Below are 21,603 nucleotides of genomic sequence, written 5' to 3'. Positions count from 1 at the left end.
GTTTGAGTCTGTACCTCACAGTACATGCTTTTATCATCTGAGAAATACTTAAATCTAGATCCTAAAGTGGCCCAAGACTTTCTTTAGAATCTTGGCTTGCATTTTCATAGGCTAGTCACTTAATTAAAATTCTGGCTGCTGCTTTGTTGTCTACTTGTCTACTGATAGTTTCCTATAATCTGTGCACAAATTCTCTGTAGGGTTCTGTGGCTTCCTGAATAACAGAGCTGAAAGACTCTACATTAGTGCTAGGTAACTGATCACTTATTCTGACTGCTGATTGCACAGCAAAGTGTCTGTCATTTTTTCTAATGTTCATATGTTCGCTGGGAGAAGTAATGGCACTCTCAGCCACTAGTGGACTGGATGAGATATCTCTGGGAACATGATCTGGCCAAATTTTATATTCCGTCTCAGTTCCTTCTCCTGTAGGGAGCATCAAATTTAAGGTTTCGCTCAATAGGAACTTTTCTGTTTTTATCAATGGTAGCAGAAAAAAACTGGGTCTATTGAGGGTGAAGGCAAGGATGAGGAGTTAGGAAGGGGTTGAATGAGTCAAGTGGCACAGTAGGAAGAGGTGGTAGGAGTAAGAATGGGTTAAATGATGTTGAGTCACAGGGGTAGCCTGTTGAAATGTATGTGGAAGGGGGGATGGTGACAACACAGGAAGAAGGGGTGGAGGTGGAGGCACCAGAAGGGGTGGAGGTGGAGGTTCCAGAGGCTGCATGGAGGAAACCCAGAGAGATGGGCTAAGGAAAGGATTTTTATAGATCAAAGATTGTAGTGGTAGGGTGGTGTTTGGAATAGCGAGACAGTATAGATAAGGTCCATATAAAGGCAGGTTAGCTGGTTTAGTCTCAGTAAAAAAAAAAATGTGTCAGAAACAGTTTGTGTCTGAGAAGAGGAAGGAGAAATGGAATTGGAAGTTTGAGAAGAAAGCTTTAGGGAATAGTCCTGAAAATAAGCCTGTAATTGATTTAAAATAAAAAGGCAGAGCTTATAAGTCCAAAGATGTTTTGCTGTGACTATACCAATATTTTTCAATAAGTAATCTCTAATTTGTGTCCATATCTCAATTGATATAGCTGTATTCTTGGGAAGAGGTCCAGAGACCACCTCTATTACATTTAACAACTTTCTTAATTGTCTGCCAGAACACTGAATTTTACATATCTTTAAAGTTTCTTTCAACTGTCTGAGGTGAAAACTGTCTTCTTTAGAATGCAAGATACCCAATGTGACCATTTAGAAAGGATAAGAATAAAAAATAGCTTAAAATTAATTGTTGGTCACTTACCAAGAATTAGCATGCTTGTTGGGTCCCTAATCAGCTTACAGTAAAGTCAAGTGGTAAAGAGCATAGGGATAAAAAGAAAAAAAAATTAACACTGTGGTAAATAAAAGTCAAGGGAAAACTGACTTGAACAGAAAAATAAAGGAGTAAGTAACCATAGAAACATTGTTGGTATGCTTCTAAATTCTGCTTCTAAAACCCCTTCTGTTTCATTGGTTTAATCCCCCCTGCTGAACACTGTATTCTATTTACATAACCACTGTTAACTAAGCACCGCCCTGCCTCCAGGGGATTGATTTAATCCTCACTGTTTTGTTCACTTTTTCCTTCTCCCCACCCCCTATCCTACGTACATCCTCTTTGGACCTGACACTTCCGCCTCAGGATATATAAGGACAGGATTGTGATTAGAGATAGCTTAGATTGCACTGCATTCCACATGAATAAAGACTGAACTGTGTACCACTCAGCCATGAGTCCCTGCTCCTCTCTCTCTCTCTCTCTCTCTCTCTCTCTCCTGTGAAGCTAGCCCGGCATAATGGCACCCTGAACAGGGACTGGCAAAACATGTTGGAGCAGATTAAAGTCAGAGCGACATGGAGGTGGGGTTAAAACTTTGAAACACATTTGGGCCCCTCAGCAGGGAAATCAACGTGGACCATACTTAGTAACTCAGCACGTGGGAGATATAGTTAAGCCACATACAGCAAAAAGTGGGTAGGGTGAAATTAAAGTCAAACAAATAAAATAGGGTTGGGACAAAAAATAATTGCAACAAGTTGAGGTGCCATTTGTTGTAATTTAACTTAAAAAGTGGTTTGTGGGGCTGCTGCAGCACATAAAAGGATTCATAGCAGGAGCTTGAAACTGGTTTAAACAATACAAGGTTTATTAGGGTAAAACAGGTAAAAGATAAAATAAACAAACATCATCAAGGGTTAAGATTATGCTAGGTCCATAAATTCTGAGTATAGTTATCAAAAGTTTAGTCCCATAAGATAAACAATTATCAGCTCTGGTAAAGGTTGTCCATGGCTGTAGACAGGTCTAAAAGTTTACCAACTAGCAGAGTCACAGGTGTTCAGTTCCCAGGAGAAGTAGCTATGGCAGATACCTACCTCTGCCAAATGCATCTGACCAGGAGAAGAATCAGCAGCCAAAGAGAGCAACCTGCTCAAATCCCTTGCTTTTATGCATTCCCTTCTCTGAAGCACCTCCTCAGGGTGATGTCATTTGTATGCTAATAATCCCAAACTCCTGTTGGGGGTCACAACACCCCCCTCTTTATTTTCTATTCTTTTGCAGAGCTGAGATCTTAAACACATGTGATTTCCTTGCTCCAGGCTGCTTTTTCCTCAGCATCTTCTTTATGTCAGGGATAGTATCAGGTTCTAGGAATGCAGATATGGTAAAGACAAATTCCTGCCACCCAAGAACAACTTGACAAAAATGACAGGACAAGTATTTAGGTCACCTGGATGCTGGTGATCTATAAAGAGCGTGAAAAGTATCTATGAGTTTCAGAGAATGGAGGACATAGCTGTATCCAGACAAGTGTCTAGAGGAGGAATGGGAGAAAACCATAGGTGATAGGTGGAAGGTATCTGAGAAAGGTCCTCCCCAGACTTGGGTGGTTTTGAACTTTATCCCTCCTGCCCAGTTCTACATAGAACTAACTCCGTATTGGTCTTTCTCCTTGACTCTGTTAATATGATTAGTGTGCATGCCCCTAAAATGACCAAATTGAATCCTTCAGACTCCTAGTAAGTTACTCATATGAGAATTCCTTTGACCTACATCCCAGCTGGGACAACTGAGGATTCAGTCCCAGGAATTGTGTAACATCCGGATAGATAGTCTGCTCTGTGGCTGTCCTCCAATAATGCATAGCTTGGAGGCATTGGTGTGAGGATGTATAAAAGACATCCTCCTTCCCAGCCCCACAAGGCTTCCAAGAATCCTCCAGAGATGACCTGTGCACTCCTCTTCCTGTAGAGGAAGGTGACTTCTCCATATGGGGACACTGGCTGTCCCTTATGCAGGTGCTGCTAAGATAGCCTCCACTTCTCCACTTGTCTCTTCTTGAGGTGTGATTAAATAAACCAGGTAAGAGGGAGTTGGGGCAGGGAGAAGGGAAACTAATAACCTCATTCATAAAGACTTTAAATAATCTCAGATGGGAGAAAGAGCTCAAGCTAAAGACTTGGTGAAGGAGAGAAGATATTTGCGAGCTTAGGAGTCTCAAGGCAGAATCAGAGCAAAGACATTAGTTGACCATGATTAAGCATGGTGGGCACTGGCCTGGAACAAGTAGACTTTTGACTCAACTAGGTTTCAGTTCTTTTCTCTGGTTTGAATAATTTATCAAGAGTCATTTATGTACTTGGTTGTCGGTGAGTAGGTACATTGGGAGTTCCCACCATAATTTGTTCTCCAACATATTTTGCTCTTTCAAACCCACTTTCCCAGGATAGATTGCAGCACAATTTACAAGCTGAGCTTTGTTTTGACATCTTCATATCACAGGGAAGTGAAACAGATCCTCAAGGTTACTGGGTCCCAGATCTAACTGAGTATTTTTTTCCTTCCAGCACTGAACAACTAGTCCAGTGATGTCCCAGCAGAACCAGCAATCTTGGGAAACTCCTCGTGCACCCATGTGCTCCCGTCCTCAGTGGCCAAGCCCCTGCCCAACTCCCTGCCCTGCCTCCTGTGCTCCCTGTTCCGGAGGCTGTGATTCTGCTTCCCAAAGACCTCAGGATGTGAACTGGGCGGGCACCAAAAGGATGCGCAGAAGGCAGCCTCGCTGCCTTCGGGGAGGCACCACTTACCGCATCAAGGAGGAAGAATGCTAGAGTGGTCAGCCTCAGGGAAGGCCAGGGACAGCTGGTCTCTCCTTCTCAGGCCCTTTGAGCTCATGTCTTCTCTTATTATTTGGGCTAAAAAAAAAAACAAAAAACTGACAGATCAACAGATCCCCTGGGATTAGAGAGGCAAGAACTAGACAATGAGACATAGCTACTCTATCTTCTAGCTACCTTTCCACTTAGCAATAACATAGCAGAGAGTCCTCTGGAGGAAAGACTGTTATGAACCCTGGAGCACCCAGCTCAGACACATGGCTGCTTCTGCTGGTGCACACTGCACCTTTTTCTGTCCCTCTGACACAGAAGACACTGTTTCAAAGATACTGCTGGTTTGAGACCTTTGTCTGAGTTGCCAGCATCCTCAAAACCATGGGCATGTGTGATCACATGATTCTAGCACTGGGGACACCATTACAACACACATATGTCAAGCACAAATTGTGTACCTCTTGGCATTGTGTCTACAGTGTTAAGTGAGAGATTCCTCTCTGCTGTACAAAAGCTTATTCTCCAGGGAGAGAAGTGAATCACTCTAGATGATTATAGATGAACAAACAAATGTAATTTTAGACTCAATGGAATGTTGTTTTCTGTTTCTCATTCTGTGTACAAAGTATAAAAAAAAAATCTAAGACATATAAACTCACCATGATGTGTGGGTCTAAAGTGGACTCCAGTGTCAGAAAAAATTTGAACTTGGGAGCACGCCTATAAGGAGTACAGATTTTCGAAGCAGGCAGCATTGAAGCAGGGCCTTGAAGGATAAGAAGACTTTGTTTGGGGAAGTCTGATGGTAAGGAAAGAATCTTCCAGATAGAAGAGAGCACAAGCAAATGCACACAGGTGCCAGTGGCACAATTCCAATGCAGTTGGAGTGGCTGATCTGATGATGATGTGAGGCATTCAAGATCCCAGTCCTTTGTCAAGATCCCAACCAGTTTACCAAGTTTACTGGACTGTGGTGTAAAACTCCAGATACTTTATATTTTCTCTTGATAAATTGTTTTGCTCCAAAGGGGCAAAAGGGAAAAGGGATGTGTGATGAGGGGGCCCAGAGATCCTGGTGCAAGATGGTGGAAAAGGACTTAAGTTGGAGTGACACTTATCATGAGGAAATGAATGAGAGGCTGCACCTATGTGCTAAGACCCTTATTGTAAGCCATTAACACTACGCCCCCATTAAGTGGGGGGAATAATTTTAAAAAGAAGATACTAAAGTATTTTGCCTTTGATATGGCTTTAACCCATGCTCAGGGTCTGAGGTTGGGGGAGGCCGAAGGAAGGTAGAGAGGAACAGATAAAAAAATTTAGCTGAAAAAGCCACAGAGACAGCCTAGTGGTTATGCAAAAGACTTTTATGCCTGGGACTCTGAAAGTCATGGTTCTGTCCCCAGCATTACCATAAGCTAGAGCTGAACATTGATCTGGTAAAAATTAACTAATTAATTAATTAATTAAGATCTAGCTGATTCTTATCTTATAGGGGGCACTTTTTTTTTTCTCCCAGCTCCAGGTGTCCCTAGTAAAATGTTTGATTTAAACCTTCCTAAAGTGGAAAGAATGATGTAGTGCTAATAATCTCTCTTCTCTAGTGGAACGTCAAGAAATACTAATGTTGGTAGGTAGTGAAGTAAATCTTTAGTTGTAGTACTTAAAGCTTTTTTTCTCCCCCCAAGTTCTAGGGCCTCTCAGAGAGGTGATGTCATGGTTATAGGTAACTTTTTCGCTCACATAGAGAAAGATAACAAGAGAGAAGGAGAGACCTAATGACTCTGGAGCTTCTCTGGCACTATAGTACACCCCCTCTCTCCAGCACAGAATTTTCTCCCCAAGTAGTTAAGATTATGCTGTCCTGAGTCCAAGCAGTACATCAGCCTACCCATCATCTCCAGTGCACAGGAGTCTTATTTCCAGAGCGTATCAAGTCATCTGATTTTTTCTTTGTTATATGAGTATAATTGTATGGTAATTGTGTACAATCTTAATAGTAAATATGTAATTTTCCCATTTAGCAAATAATACACTCTTGTATAAAGAATTGTTAAAGTATATAAGCATAAGATGATTAAGACCAATTTAAAATCCCTAAAAATAAACACAGCTAGTAATTTAATAGTATATTAATAGATTTTATAATGTTACAGAATAGAATCATTTCACAGTATTTTAAGACCTTATTTCTAATTTCTGTTATTGCTAATACTATTTCATGCTGATATGCAGTGTGTGTATGTAATAATAATTTGATGTGAATGTAGTATAGTATAAATATAAAACACCAGGCTCTGTGTAACTTCTTCCCTGCCTTTGTTTCCTCTCTCTTAGTGTCTAAACAACTGTAAAATAGACATTCTTACTGGTGATTATTCTTCGTAGTTCTAGAATTGTCAGACTCTTTCTCAAACTCTCCCTCTAATTAAAATGCTCCACTTAAGGAATGTGTTTTGGGGGTAGCTAGATAGTTCACTTGAAAGAGAGCTGCTCTTCCATGGGTGCGAGCCAGATTCCAACAGGCCCCAAACACACTGAGGGACACTTCCATGTCCTTCTCTTTTCCTCTCCTTCTCTACTGAAGTTGACCAAGTTAAGCAGATTGCAGATTTGTCCTGCAAAAAAAAAAAAAAAATCTGTCTGAGACTCTGAGGCCCCCAGTTTAATTCCCATCAATTCCTAGCACCACCATAAACCAGAGATGAGCAAGGTGCTTTGGTCTCTCTCTCTCTCTCTTTCTCTCTCTCTCCCTCTCTCTTTCTCTGTGTGTGTGTGGCACAAGCAATATAGCTCACCTGAGAGGTTGCTGGTCCTGCTATGCGCTGATACAGGTTCAAGTCCCCAGTATACCACACATAAGAGTACTAGGGCACTGGGGGGCACTTCAGTGCTTTAGTGTCTCTCCTTACCTCCCTGTTTGTCTCTCTCTTTCCGAAAACACAGTGAATCTCCCAGAACAATAACATGAATGAATGAATAGATAGATAAATAAATAAATAAATAAATAAATAAATAAATAAATACAGCTAAGAGGCTATCAAGGAGCATCATGAGTGAAATTAAAGGTGAGCAAAATAGCTCACCTGGGAGGGTGCCTGCTTTGCCATACACATGACCCAGACTTGAACCAGGCCATCACTGGTCTAGGTGAAAGTCTAGTGTTATGTGATGTATTCCCCACTCTCCTTCTGTCTCTCTGTCACTGTCTTATCTGAAAATGTCTGCTGAGAGCAAGGAAGGCCTTGTGAGGAAGTAAAAAGGGGATAGGAATTGGGGAGAGAAGTAGGAATGAAAGAAAATGTGATTAAGGATGACAGAGGAAAGAAATGATAGATTAGAGCTTTAATCAATATGTACCACTGAGAATGTTAATATTCCTGCAAGGAGGCAAAGAATTAAAGGCATAACCAGATAGTTTAGAATAATTATATTAACTACTGTAATTTTAGCAAGGATATATATATATATATATATACATATATATGCATCATTTTATTTTAAAACTAAATATAATTGTATGTCTGATACTTCTCATAAATAGAAAGGGATTGTGTGTTTGGGCTAGAGAAGCACAAGAATAAAGTGTAATTCAAGTGAGAGATTGCCTTTCTTAACAATGGAACTTCAATGACACTGCAGGACTAAGGAGAAAGCATAATGGTTATGCAAAACAACTCTCATTCCTGAGGCTCAGAGGTCCCACATTCAATCCCTAGCACCACCAGAAACCAGAGCTGAGCAGTGCTCTGGTTAAAACTAACTAAAGAATTATGGTATTTGTGTACTTTTCTCATATTTGGGAGTTATTCTCAGCCCTGACCCAGCTTTCTGATCCTCTTACCAACTCTGACACAGTCCTTCCAGCCCATCTGCATATTAGCTGTCAAGCTCAGGCAAACATTAGCAAAATCATGGGCCCCAAGGAATATACTTAAAATAGACTTCCTAGCTTTTTTCCAAAATGAAGACCCCCCCAATCTCATCTACTATATTCTTACCTATATTCTTACTGAGCAATTTGTTCTGCTTTATATCTTAATGCTTTTCAACCATGCAGTTGTTACCATGATACCAAACTGACTTTCCTGGGCAGATGAAGTCACCAATATGTCCCCGGATCCCACCTCTCCAGAGCCCTGCCCTACTAAGGAAAGACAGAAATGAGCTGGGAGTATGGATTGACCTGTTAATTCCCATTCTAGGAGAGACACAATTACAGAAGCCAGACCCTCCATCTACTGCATCCCATAAAGATACTTCCATACTTCCAGGGGGATAAAGAATAGGGAAACTTTCAAAGGATGGGATGGGATATGGAACTCTGATGATGGGAATCGTATGGAATCGTACCCCTCTTATCCTACAATCGTGTCAATCATTATTAAATCAATAAAAAAGAAAGAAAGAATGAAAGAGAGAAAGGAAGGAAGGAAGGAAGGAAGGAAGGAAGGAAGGAAGAAAGAAAGAAAGAAAGAAAGAAAGAAAGAAAGAAAGAAAGAAAGAAAGAAAGAATTATTTATTTGTAAAGATTAAGGTCATAGTTGACAACAGTCTTAGAACCAATACAAAGATTTTTTTTTCCAAAGAGATTTTACTCATTTGTTTAGGATGAGGAAAACAAATGATATAAAATAAGTCATAAGAAATGCTCTCTTGAAACTACTATCTCAAACCACTTTAAATGTTTTATAAAATCCTCACACAGCAAATAGGAAAAGTTTCAACATACTTTTATAATTTCTGCCGCAATAACTGCAACACTAACATACAAATCTCCTCTATGCCAATCTTAAAAGTTGAATTATTGAATTATTAATTATAAGATGTTATTCACATATATATTATTAATATACTTGTAATGAGATCATTGCCAATAAATACATTATTTTCCTTAACTTTAATTTTATATTAAGCCAATATCTGTCATGCAGCCATCAAAATCCTTACACTAAGTTACACAGGTTTGTAGTCCAATTCTTGGAATCAGCCACTTTTCTGACTGCTTTCATGAACTCTTCCTGGACTACAAAGTCATGAGCAGCTCGAATTGTAAACATGCCTACTTCAGTACAAACATATCTCAGTTCTGTTCCATTAAAACCATCAGAAAGCTTCACAATTGCTTCATAATCTATTTCACCATGCTTTGTTATGGGACCAGAATAGGTTTTCAATATATCTAATCTTGCCTGTTCAATTGGTAAATGAATATGTATTTTTCTATTTTAATTTTTTATTATTTTTATTTATTTATTGGATAGAGACAGTCAGAAATCGAGCAGAAGAGAGAGATAAGAGAGGGAAAGAGGCAGAAAGATACCTGTAACCCTGCTTTACCACTCACAAAGCTTTCCCCCTGCAGGTGGGGACGACGGGGGCTTGAACCTGAGTCCTTGTACATCGCAACATGTGTGCTCAACCAGGTGCACCACCACCTGACCCCCAATATGTATTTTTCTATCTAATCTTCCTGGACGATGTTTCTAAGCACACTGCAGGAGGTTGTTCTAAATGGTTGCTGAGACCTCCTCCAAGGCTGATTCTGTGGGGTGTCTGTGCCTCCTGAATCTTTTAATTGTCTATAAAGATCTTAAAGCAATAGGAGGCAGTGGGAATGTGAACTCAATTTCTATGAACTAGTTGTTCTTTGGGGCTACTAGAACACTTTAGAACTATAGTTCCCAAGCTTACAGAATCACTTGGGGAATGTTTAAACAATGAAAGTGATTATTTATAAACTAGGGCAAAATATATAACTGAAAGCAGTACACAAGAGTCTGTAGTGAGTACCCCCCAACACGTCATCTGCACTATTCCAGCCTTTAGGTCCATAATTGTTAAACAATTTGTTTGGCTTTGTATGTTAACTCTCTTTTCAGCCACCAGGTTCCAGAGGCCAGCAGGATGCTGATCAGACTTCCCTGGACTGACAACCCCACCAATGTGTCCTGGAGCTCCGCTTCCCTAGAGACCTATCTTACTAGGGAAAGAGAGAGGCAGACTGGGAGTATCGATAGACCAGTCAACACCCATGTTCACCGGGGAAGCAATTACAGAAGCCAGACCTTCTACCTTCTGCAACCCACAATGACCCTGGGTTCATACTCCCAGAGGGATAGAGAATGGGAAAGCTATCAGGGGAGGGGATATAGAGATCAGGTGTGGGAACTGTGTGGAGTTGTACCCCTCCTATCCTACGGTTTTGTTAATGTCTCCTTTCTTAAATAAATAATGAAATAATAAAAAAAAATAAAGTAAAACAAATAGCAATGAAAGTGATTGAAATCTAGTCCTTAGTGATTTTGTCAATAGGCCTTAGAAGGGAGCCCAAAATTTGCATTTTAGAAGTGCTTCCAACATGGCTTACAGGGTTGGTCAGTTTGGGAATCTTCAACATGTCACAGCACCGAGAGCAAGAATGAAAGGGCATTTCCCTTGCTGCTTGTGATGCCTGCTTGGTTGGCCCTATTGCTCTGGAACCTAGAGTTGGTATGACATCTGCATGCTTTTAGCTGCTCGATATTCAACTTTCTCATATGGAGTCATAGTCAACTCACAGGGTTAGGGGAGAAAGGAAAACATGTCAACTATAGTGCAGTTTTATGACACTGGGTTTTCTAGAAAATAAAACATCACTGGTTCAGCTGAAGCAGGTTATGTGGTGAGGGGTGGCTAGCATGGCTTTCACTGTGATGGCTTTTCTCTTAAGAAATATAGACTGCGTCCTGGAACTCAGCTTCCCCAGAGTCACACCCTAATAGGGAAAGAGAGAGGCAGACTGGGGGTATGGACCGACCAGTCAACGCCCATGTTCAGCGGGGAAGCAATTACAGAAGCCAGACCTTCCACCTTCTGCAACCCTCAAGGACCCTGGGTCCATGCTCCCAGAGGGATAGAGAATGGGAAAGCTACCATGGGAGGGGGTGGGTTATGGGGATTGGGTGTTGAGAATTGTGTGGAGTTGTACCCCTTCTACCTTATGCTTTTGTTCACTAATCCTTTCTTAAATAAAAAATTAAAAAAAAAAAAAAGAAATATAGACTGCAAGGCAAATGATGAAAGCAAAGAGCCTTCCTGCTAATTTTGGTGAGAGGAACCCATCAGCAATACCAAAAGTAAAGGATGATGTTGCAATGAAGTAAGAAAGTCCTGAAATTATAGTTAAGGATAGAACTGTGGAGAGAATGATGATCAAGTCTAACATAGAGTCCTGGGGAGTCAAAATGATAAGTACAAGAATGGGAGAATAGCTATTTTCATTAATATAAGAAACAACAGGTGAACTGCTTGGACCCTCATGGTGGAGTGCAACCATTATAGAAAAGTTGGGGGGCTGGATGGTGGAGCACCTGGCTGAGTGCAAATGCTACAATATGCAAGGACCCAGGTTCAACCTCTCAGTCCCCACCTGCACAGGGGAAGCTTTGCAAGCAATGAAGCAAAGCTGCAGTTATGAGATATTTCAATGCAATATTACTCTGCAGATAAAAAATAATAAAGAGGATATGTGTCTTCTGGGACAAAATGGATGGAACTGGAGTTGATTACATTTCACAAAGTAAGGAAATAAAAGAAAACATCTGGATGGTTTAAAATTTAAATACATGAAATTGCCAAAAATAAATAAACAAAAGTAGTCAAACCTACAATTTTTTTTGACAATTATGAGAACTCTAGTGGTTATCAGGGTGGGGTGGAGTGAGTGGCAAAGAACCTTCGTGGTAGGTGAGGTGTGAAACTATAACCCTGTAATTTCATAATCCTGTAAATCATTATTAATTATTAAAAATAGTTTGACCTCAAAAATTTTTAAAAGACTTTGTGAACCCTTAAGTCCACTGCAGCACTGTTCACAATAGCCAAGACATAGAAAGAGTCAAGTTTCCACTAATGGATAAGTGGGTAAAGAAGTCACAGTATACACAGGGAAATATTACTCATCCATAAAAAGGAATGAAGTTTTGCCATTTGTAATGACCTGGATGAAACATGAAGATATTATACAAAGTTATCAGCCATGTCACCTCAATGCACTTTATTTATTTTTAAGACAGGGAAGGCTCTTATTTATGTATTTATTTGTTGGATTGAGAAAGAGGTCAATTGAGAGTGGAAGTAGAGATAGAGAGGGAGAGAGACAGAGAGGCACCTAGAGCGCTGCTTCACTGCTTCACTGCTTGTGAAGTTTCCCCATTACAGTTGGGAACTGGGGGCTTGAACCCAGGTCCTTGTGTATGATAACATGTGCACTCAAGTGGGTGTTCTTCTGCCTGATCCCAATACAATTTTATTTTTAAAAGAGAGAATAGGGTACAAAATAGTGGCACACTGGTTGAGTTCACATGTTACCAAGCATAAGGATGACAGTTTAAGCCCCTGGTTCCTATCTGCAGGGAAAAATTTTTCCAAGTGGTGAAGCAGTGCTGCAGGTGTCTCTCTGTCTCTCCTTTACATCTCTTCCTTTTCTCTTGATTTCTGTCTCTACCCAGTAAATAAATAAAAGTAATTTTAAAAGAAAATGAATTTAGGGGTCGGGTGGTGGCACTCCTGGTTGAGAGCACATGTTACAATGCACAAGGACCCAGGTTTGGCCCCCCTGCTCCCCACCTGCAGGGAGAAAGCTTTGCAAGTGGTGAAGCTGTGCTGCAGATGACTCTCTGCCTCTCTGCCTGTATATCACCTCCTTTCCTCTCAATTTCTCATGGCCTCTATCCAAAAAATAAATAAAGCTAATTTTAAAAAAAGAAAATAAAAAGAAAGAGAGAGATAGAGATAGAGATGAGATAGAGATAGGGGTGGGGAGAAACATAAGGGTTCTGCAAGATTCCCATGCATGAGGCTCCAAGGTCCCAGGTTCAGTCTCCAGCACTACCATAAACCAGAACTAAGCAGTGGTCTGGTTCCTTTTTTTCTTCCTTCCTTCTTTCTTTCATTCCTCTGTCTTGTGTCTCTCATATAAATAAATAAATAAATACATAAATAAATAAATAAATATTAAGAGAGAGATAAAGTTTCTACAGCATCAAAGCTTCTCCCAGTGTTATGAAGTCACACTTGAGCCTGCATCTAAAATTTGACAAAACTGTCTTTATTTGTTTTTACTTATTTCACAGAAGTGAAACAGAGAGAAGGAAGGACAGAGAGAGATTGATCCAGAGAATCACCTACTCTGGCACATGTTATGTCTCAAACTTCTTGCAAACTCATGTTTGTAAGATAAGAATACACCACCTCCCAGGTGACCATATTTCTTCTAGCCACCTTCTATAGCCAAGGAAAGTCAGTTGGCTTCTGAAGCCACTTCATAGAAGTAATGAGAATAGATTATGCCAAGTCGATGCTGTTTGCTGTTCCCTTCTCTCCTTATTAGAAGGGGCTCAGAACCATGGGGTCAGGACACTGAACATGGATCATGACTATCCCCAAAAAAGCACAAGTAAAATCAGTCCCTCAGTGTCCCAGAAGTGAATTCCTATGTTCTGAGGCTGTTTGTAACATCAGACCCCCTTGCCTTCGCACCTTTTGAGATCCCAGCCCATAGGACTTTCCAAAGGTCCTATCACTCATGGGGAAGGAAGAACCTTGTTTTGCTTTCTTTCATCACTGAACGATTAACATGATAAGAATCTCATACACACATGCATGCCAGTGCTGGTTTGGCAGGTACTCCGCCCTTCTATTAAAGGGTACACCCCAGATAGGCAGGAATTCACAACACACCTGGGTCCTGACATAGGCAGGATGGTGAGGAAGTGCTTAGGCAGGTTAGGGCAGAGCCCAGGAATGTTGTGACCAGACAAGCCACTGTCCAAGACAGACCCTCTGTTTCCTACCTAACCACTTTTTCTGGCTACACTCAGGAATAAAGAGCTCCCTGCCCAGGTCCAGCACTGACCCTCACATCAGACCTATAGCCTGGCCAGTCCCCATAGAAGGCAGTTTCTTCATTTTTTAACTTTTTAAAATTACCACTAAGGTTATCACTGGGGCTCAGTCCTAGCACTACAAATCCACCACTCCTAGCAGCCATATTTACTTTTTTTTCTTTATTTCTATTTTATTTGATAGGAAAAGGAGAATTTAAGAGGAGAGGGTGACATACAGAGGGAAAAAGATACGTACAGCCCTGCTTCACTGTTTGTGAACCCTCCTGCCCCCACCTGCAGGTGGGGAGCTGGGATTTGAACTTTGAAGACATGGTAATGTGTGTACTCAGCCAGATGTGCCATCACCTGGCCTCACAGATGGCAACTTCTTAAGTAATTAGGTCAAGACAGGGAAGCCAACTTATTCAAAAAAAAATCTTTCCAAAACACAGATATCATCACATCCCTTCTCTGTCTAAATGGTCATGACATCACCATTTTCTTTTGTTATTGTTGCTATTGCTGGGGTATCACTGCTCTGGGCAGACTTTTTTAAACAGAAAGAGACAAAGACAGAAGGAGATGGGTAAGATAGCCCTCAGCAGTGTGTTGGGAACCAAACTCAAACATAACAAAGCAAGGGAAATATCCAGGTAAGCTTCTTGACCAGATCCCTATTTTCATTTATTAAAAAAAAAAAGTTCTTGAAAGAGAAAGAGATAGCTAGATTAGATATATATAGACAAAGACAGACAGATGGATAGATAGATGATAGATAGATAGATAGATAGATAGATGATAGATAGATAGATAGATAGATAGATAGATAGATAGATAGATAGATAAGACTGGAATTTGCGGCCCCTGGGATAGAATAAGGGACCTTGTGCAGTCAAGTTTTGAGCTCTACCCACTAAGACCTCTCCTTGGAGGCTACCTCATTTTGCTTAGTCACACTTCTAAGCAGCATTACCCTGTTATCAAGTTAAATAAAATATATACCTCCTACATATACAACAGGCAGAGGTGCAATGACTTTGATTTGCAGCTGGTGATGGGGCCAATGAGAAGAAAGCCCAGATTGTTCACTGCTCAGGCTCTTCCTCCCAAGCAACCAAATAGTCAAGATTTAAGGACTAATGGCATTAAAAAATAGGACTCAAAATTTTCAGGAGTCTCCATATAAATTGGGATGATATGAAGACAAGGAAGTAAACTCCAATGTATGTTTAGCTGCCTCCCTGGCATCCAGGTGCACGAACTCTATTCTTCATTGTTTATTCCAGTTTGCAGAATAAAAATGAAATAGATCACACACACACACACACACACACACACGAGCACACACACAAGAACATACATACAGTTCAAATGTCAGTGCCCTATTTGGAATCCCATCTTCTTCCTATTCTTATGTAGAGATGTGAAAGGATGGGAGAGGTAGTGGGGAAGACGGTGGGAAGACAGAGAGCACCCCCAAGGCACTCCTGCTGCTTAGGGGAGGAGCCAGAAGAATTGGAGTTTGAAAGTCTCTGGCAGCTGGGTTCCCAGGATTATCATTTAGAAATCATGTGTAATTAATGTGCAAAGTACACAGTCCAGGAAATAAAAAATACTAATATTTTGAGCTTTTCTTTCCTTTCTGTTCATTTAGTATCTAATTTGCATTTTCTGCCACCAGGGTTACCAATGGTCTTCAGTGCCTACATAAATCCATTCCTGGAAGTTAAGAGAGAGAGAGGCTTGCAGCACTGCTCTATCTTTCTGAAGCTTCTCCCCTGCAGGTAGCTTAAACCCAAGTCTTTGCATGTGGTGATGTGTGCACTCTACCAAGTGAGTCACTATCACCTGGTACTTGAGATTCTTATCAAATATTACTGCTATGCTGTTTGCAGAAAAGGTCAAGCCCTTCCCTATCTCTTTACCCATCAGTCTAGAACCCCAGGCTCTCCCACACCCCCCTAACTCCCACTCTGTTTTGAAGTCCATCTTTTTTCACTTGTAAAATAAAATGGGAGTGTGACGAGAAACTCATAAAGCTTCTGAGATGGTGTAAATCATAGGCTTAAAGAATGGAAGTTCTGAAAATAAATTTTATTTTCTGACTCCTGGTCTTCCTCATCCCAGGCTGACTTGCTTTTTAAGATATGAAGGCAAATTGGTTGGTTGAGTGCACATGTTACAATGCACAAAGACCTGGGTTTGAGCCCCTGGTGCCCACCTGCAGAGCTTTGTGAGTGGTGAAGCAATGTTTCAGCTGTCTCTCAATCTCTGTCCCTCCCTATGTCTCCTTCCCTCTTGATTTCTGGCTGTCTCTATCCAATAAATAAAAACTATTTAAAAAGTTACAAAACAAGCTGGACACCAGAGTACTCAGATGTGCTCTGGGGGTGGGGGTCAAGCTTAAACTTAGGTGGTGCACATGGCAATGCAGAACAAGCTATTCTGCTGGTTCCTGAAAATAAATGTTAACTCCCTTTTTTTTCCTTCACATATTCACACTTGTTTGTTTGCTTCAGTGGAAAGAAATATTTCAATCCTCTGGACCAGCACTAATAACTCACTTGGACAGTATGTTTGCTTTGTTACTTGCAGGACCCAGGTTTGAGTCCAACTCCTAACATACTGAAGGAAGCTTCAGTGCTGTGGTGTCTTTCTGTCCATTTAGCTAAATCTCTGTCTTTTTGCTGGAAAAAAAAGCTGACCTGGAATGGTGAAGTCCTAGTGACACAAACAACAACAAAAATAAATATCTCAATTTATTTTTGTTAACAAAACCTGTGCATAATAAGGATCCAGCAAAAAATAAATACATAAATGACCTTACATACAGTATATATGCAAAACTTCTATAGGAAATGGGCTTTTGAGGGAGTCAAGCGGTAGCACAGTGGGTTAAGCGCACATGACACAAAGCGCAGGGACCGGCGTAAGGATCCTGGTTCGAGCCCCTGGCTCCCCACCTGCAGGGGAGTTGCTTCACAGGTGGTGAAGCAGGTCTGCAGGTGTCTGTCTTTCTCTCCCCCTCTCTATCTTCCCCTCCTCTCTCCATTTCTCTCTGTCCTATCCAACAATGATGACATCAACAATAATAATAATAACTACAACAAGGGCAACAAAAGGAAATAAATAAATTTTAAAAAAAGGAAGTGGGTTTTTATAGGGGTGCGTTTTGATTGTTGAGTCAGTAATTCATTGATGATATTGAGTCAATATAGTAGAATACTGTTCTCTAACCTTTAAACATTATCTGTAGTATTTTAGTGTAGGTCATTGCAAGTAAGGTGTTTCATTCTGTCTGTTCCTGCAGACCTGGAGTTCAACAACATTCTTTAGAGAGAAGAAACACAATTAGGCAAAAGTCACATACATGCACAATGTTCTAAGTTGGCAACAGAAAGAAATAAATTAAGGCGTCCTCTAATGAGAAAGATGAATTAAACATTCTATAAAATTTCTTCCTCATAGAATTCTTTAATACTTTACATCCTCACCTGCACACATCACTCCCAGATAAAAGATATTCTGGTAAAATAAAGAACCAAGAAAAAGAGGGCCAAGCGGTGGTACACCTAGTTTAGAGCATGCATTACAGTGAGCAAGAACCTGGGTTCAAGCCCTTGGTCCCCACCTGTATTGCAAAAGCTTCACGAGTAGTGAAGCAAGGGTACAGGTGTCTCTCTCCCTCTCTATCTCCTCCTCCTCTTTTAATTTATCTCTGTCTATAAACAATAATAAATAAATGAATAATATTTATAAAAATGGTTAAAATTAAAAAAGAAAAAAGAAATACAAACACAGTGCCTGAATTTAATATCTTAGAAGGCTGGCATTTATCAGTGCTAAAGTAGATTCAAAGATATATTAAGACCATCCTATGCAGTTTCTTTTGAATACTAGAAAAAAGCTATAGAGGGAACAGAAGGGCCCTGGATTCATAGCAAAGTCCTTGTCATTCCATCCTGGGAGCAGCCTCCCAAATTTATCTGTGCACATGCTGCTGATCCTGCCTCCTCAAATATTCTTTCTATCTCAAAGAATGAAAAGAGGGAGACCACTGCCTCACTCACAAATGGCTTACTCATTCATCAAGCAAATGTTATTTTCTCATTTTTTGCTGCCAGTTTATTGATGGGGCTCAGTGCATGCACAAGTTGACTGCTCCCAGAAAATGTCTTTATTTCTTTCAGGGAGAAAGAGAGGGAGAGAGAGAGAGAGAGAGAGAGAGAGAGAGACTGAGGCACAGCTCCATCATCAATGAAGCTTTCCTAGTGCAGGAGTTTCCATATGGAGGCCAGGAACTCAAACTTGGGTCCTCACAGATAGTTAAGTATGCACTTTACCTAATAAGCCATCTCCTGGTCTCCTGCACAAATGTTTTGAGGATTCATGTATATATAGCACTATGTGTACTGGGGACAAAGAGTGAACCAGGAGGAGTGAAAAAATAACTTATGTGAATAGTTTACTTGTTTTGTCTTGCACAGGATCGAAGAAGTTCAAGCTTGACCAGCTGCACTCTAGGAAGACTTCATCTCTTTCTCTCTCTCTTCAGATCTCAGTTTGTCCATGTATATGTATGGAGCATACCCAGTAGCCAAAAGAATCACTGCCCTTTCTATTTAACAGTTTGTTTATTTGAAAGAGATACCAGGCACCACTCATCACCACTCAGCTCTGGCATATTGTGCTGCTGTGTTCTCATGCATGAATGTCCTGTTTCTTAACATTAAGATGTCTCTCTGGTCCTATCCAGATTCCTTATATATATATATATATTTTTTTTGGGGGGGGGGTATTAATGGTTTACATTCCCCAGTAAAATATACTAGTTTGTACATGTGGAGCATTTCTCAGTTTTCCACATAACAATCTAACCCCAGCCAGGTCCTCCTCTGCCATCAAGTCCTATCCGGATCCTTAGGAAGCTACACTGTTAGCAATTCTTTCCCTACTTTGGGAACAGTTACATTCATCAGTGTTTCTCACTGGAGGCCCATGGTGTTTATATCAACATGTGTAGAGTGAAGGTGCACATGGTAGCCTTTTGATGTAACCATGTGTGAGGACCCAACCTCAAATCCCCACTTTCCTTCTGCTGGGGCTGGGGGGAGCTTCACAAGTGTTGAAGCAGTGCTGCAGGTGCCTCTCCTTTTCCTTCCCCCACCCTCACCCTCCATCAAAATCAGAAAAAGAAAAGGAAAAAGGAATGGTGATAGATGTGGTGTAGATGACTGATTCCAATCCTAAATTAATTCAGCATTTGTGGTTTTAGATTTTCAGCTGAAACATGCTTTGGAGTCTTCTAGGAACCTTAAGTTCCACTCCCTGCTGGGCCATTGTAACCTCTTTTGCAAGTAACAATTGCCTTATCTTTATTGAAATAGTTTTAGCATTTATAGAGGAGTGATCTGCTCTGGGAAGATACTCATGAAGATCTGGCTATGACCTATGCTGATAAAGGGTAGAGTAATGGAGTCACTGGAATGTGGGAAGTTTTCATCATAACCACCTGGTTGGGCTCAGCTTTCTCATCCTTTTGGCTTATTCTCACATGTGGAGACCAAGAAGTATATAAAAGGCCTCAGTTTACTGGCTCCCTTCACTTCACCTGTATGTGCCCTTTGCTCCAGGTTAAGAGAACAAGGTGAGTGTTCCTGCTGATCTGGTTGCAGTTTGGGGCTGGTTGGGCTCAGCTTTCTGGAACAAGTCATTCCAGGTTAGAGAGCATGGGTACTAAGTGACAATTTCAGGAATATTGGGCTCTTGGAAGTTGAGGTGGCTCTGAAGTACCAGTCCTGGAAGAGGGAGAGAATGAATGATAAACAGATTGGGGCCAGACTGGAGGTGGCTGGCATGCAGAAGTGCAGTCACATCATACTGAGAAGCAGAACTGAAGGCAGAGTTCATAGTATGGGAATGAAAGGGGAGACGGCAAAGACACACAGTATAAACCATGGAGCAGGTGCAGCAGGTGGTTTCCGGCATCAAAGATTAGAGGCTACAAGAAAAGCTATTTAAGACCTGACAACTACCTACTGCCCTACGATTAGACCTTTGAAATTAGGTGTCTTGAAAGAACCAGGACAGGAGGAAAAGGTGGTTCCACAATGCTATCTGTCTATATCTCTCTGTCTCTGTCTCTCTCTCTCTCTTCCTTACTCCATTTTCTGTCATTTGATAAGATAGAGGGAAATTGTGAAGGGGAGGAGAACTAGAGAAGGAGAAAGAAAGAGACACACCTGTAGCATTGCTCTAATTCTCCTGAAGCTTTCTCCTTGCAAGTAGGGACCAGGGGCTTGAACCTTAGTCCTGGTCCCTACTTGAACCTGTCCTTGTGGCTCCATATTCTAATGTATTCATTGCCTGATATTTCCCAGGAAAGTAGGGTTACTTTACTTGAAAGATGTGAGCCCCAGGCCTACAGAATCAACCAGAATTCTAGACTCCATAAAGAAATATTGATGCACATAAGACTTGTGCTCATTTGGATTTTCAAAATTTCTGTACTGCTTTCCAGAGTCAACTGAACTCTTCAGGATGTCTTGCCAGCAAAGCCAGCAGAAATGCCAGCTCCCTGCCAAATGTCTCCACAAGTGTCTCCCCAAGTGTCAGCCTCAGGCCCCTGCCCCCAGCCCTTCCCCCTGCTCACCTCTTTGCCAGCCTCCCCCTTGCCCTGCAGAGGACTCCTCCAGCTGTGTCACCACCTGCTCCTTTTCTGGATTTGGAAGCAGCTGCAACCTGATAACCCGTTTGCCAAGTGTCACCCTATGGCAGCCTCCACCTTCAGAATGCTGTGACAATGAGCCCTCTGGTTGCTTCGCCAGTGGCCATGGTGCCAGTGGCTGCAACTGATCCCAGGAGACCAGGACGTCCAACTCCAGACCAGACAAACATGAAGCCCTTTCTTATCCCCACCTTCCGCCCTTCTTCCCGCTTACTCCTGCCTCACCCGGCCCAAGTGTGTGAGTGATGTGTCCCTCCTGCTGCTGAGAATCAGAACTCCTGGCTCCTGTTCCAGATCATGAGAACCTGAATGCTAAAAGAAACCCTACTTGTAATACCTTCTCCTTTGAGCCCACCAATAAAAAAAAAAAAAAGCTCTTTCCAGGCATCATGAATGCCTTTGTCCTTGTTGATTTTCCCATCATGGTTCCTGGGAGCTCTTACTTACCTGGGTTACTATTAATCTGTTTATTACTACATCACTGCTCAGCTCTGGCTTACAGTGGTGTAGGGTGTTGAACTTGCAACCATGTAGCCTCAGTGTGAAAGAGTCTTTTGGCATAACTATTATGCTCTCTCCCTTGCCCTTAGCTGGGTTCTTAAGACAGAGTCTGAAGTAGCTCATCCAGCTGAGTGATACCCACAGAGGTGTACCCCCAGGTCTGAAGCATTTGGGGGGGGTGTGAAAAGGAAAAAGAGAAGGGAATGTTAAAAAAAAAAAACTCTTGGTCTTGGATCGACCTGTCAACACCCAAGTTCAGCAGGGAAGCAATTACAGAAGCCAGACCTTCCACCTTCTATATCCCACAATAACTTTGGGTCCATACTCCCAGAAGGTTAAAGAGTAGAAAATCTATCA

At 41.3% G+C, this 21,603-nt stretch overlaps 1 protein-coding gene across 1 annotated transcript; it reads left to right on the top strand.

Moving 5' to 3' along the window:
- The first annotated feature begins 3,033 nt into the window (after positions 1–3,033).
- Positions 3,034–6,459, top strand: LOC103125518 (late cornified envelope protein 6A). Its single transcript, XM_060201664.1, has 2 exons — positions 3,034–3,400; positions 3,886–6,459. The coding sequence occupies exon 2, from the start codon at positions 3,907–3,909 to the stop codon at positions 4,147–4,149; it is 243 nt and encodes an 80-aa protein (XP_060057647.1). The 5' UTR covers positions 3,034–3,400; positions 3,886–3,906; the 3' UTR covers positions 4,150–6,459.
- Positions 6,460–21,603: the final 15,144 nt, after the last annotated feature.

This window comes from Erinaceus europaeus, chromosome 11, assembly GCF_950295315.1.
Source record: "Erinaceus europaeus chromosome 11, mEriEur2.1, whole genome shotgun sequence".
NCBI lineage: Eukaryota > Metazoa > Chordata > Mammalia > Eulipotyphla > Erinaceidae > Erinaceus > Erinaceus europaeus.
The sequence above is the reverse complement of the archived record's forward strand: the minus strand, read 5'-3'. Positions and strand labels throughout refer to the sequence as shown.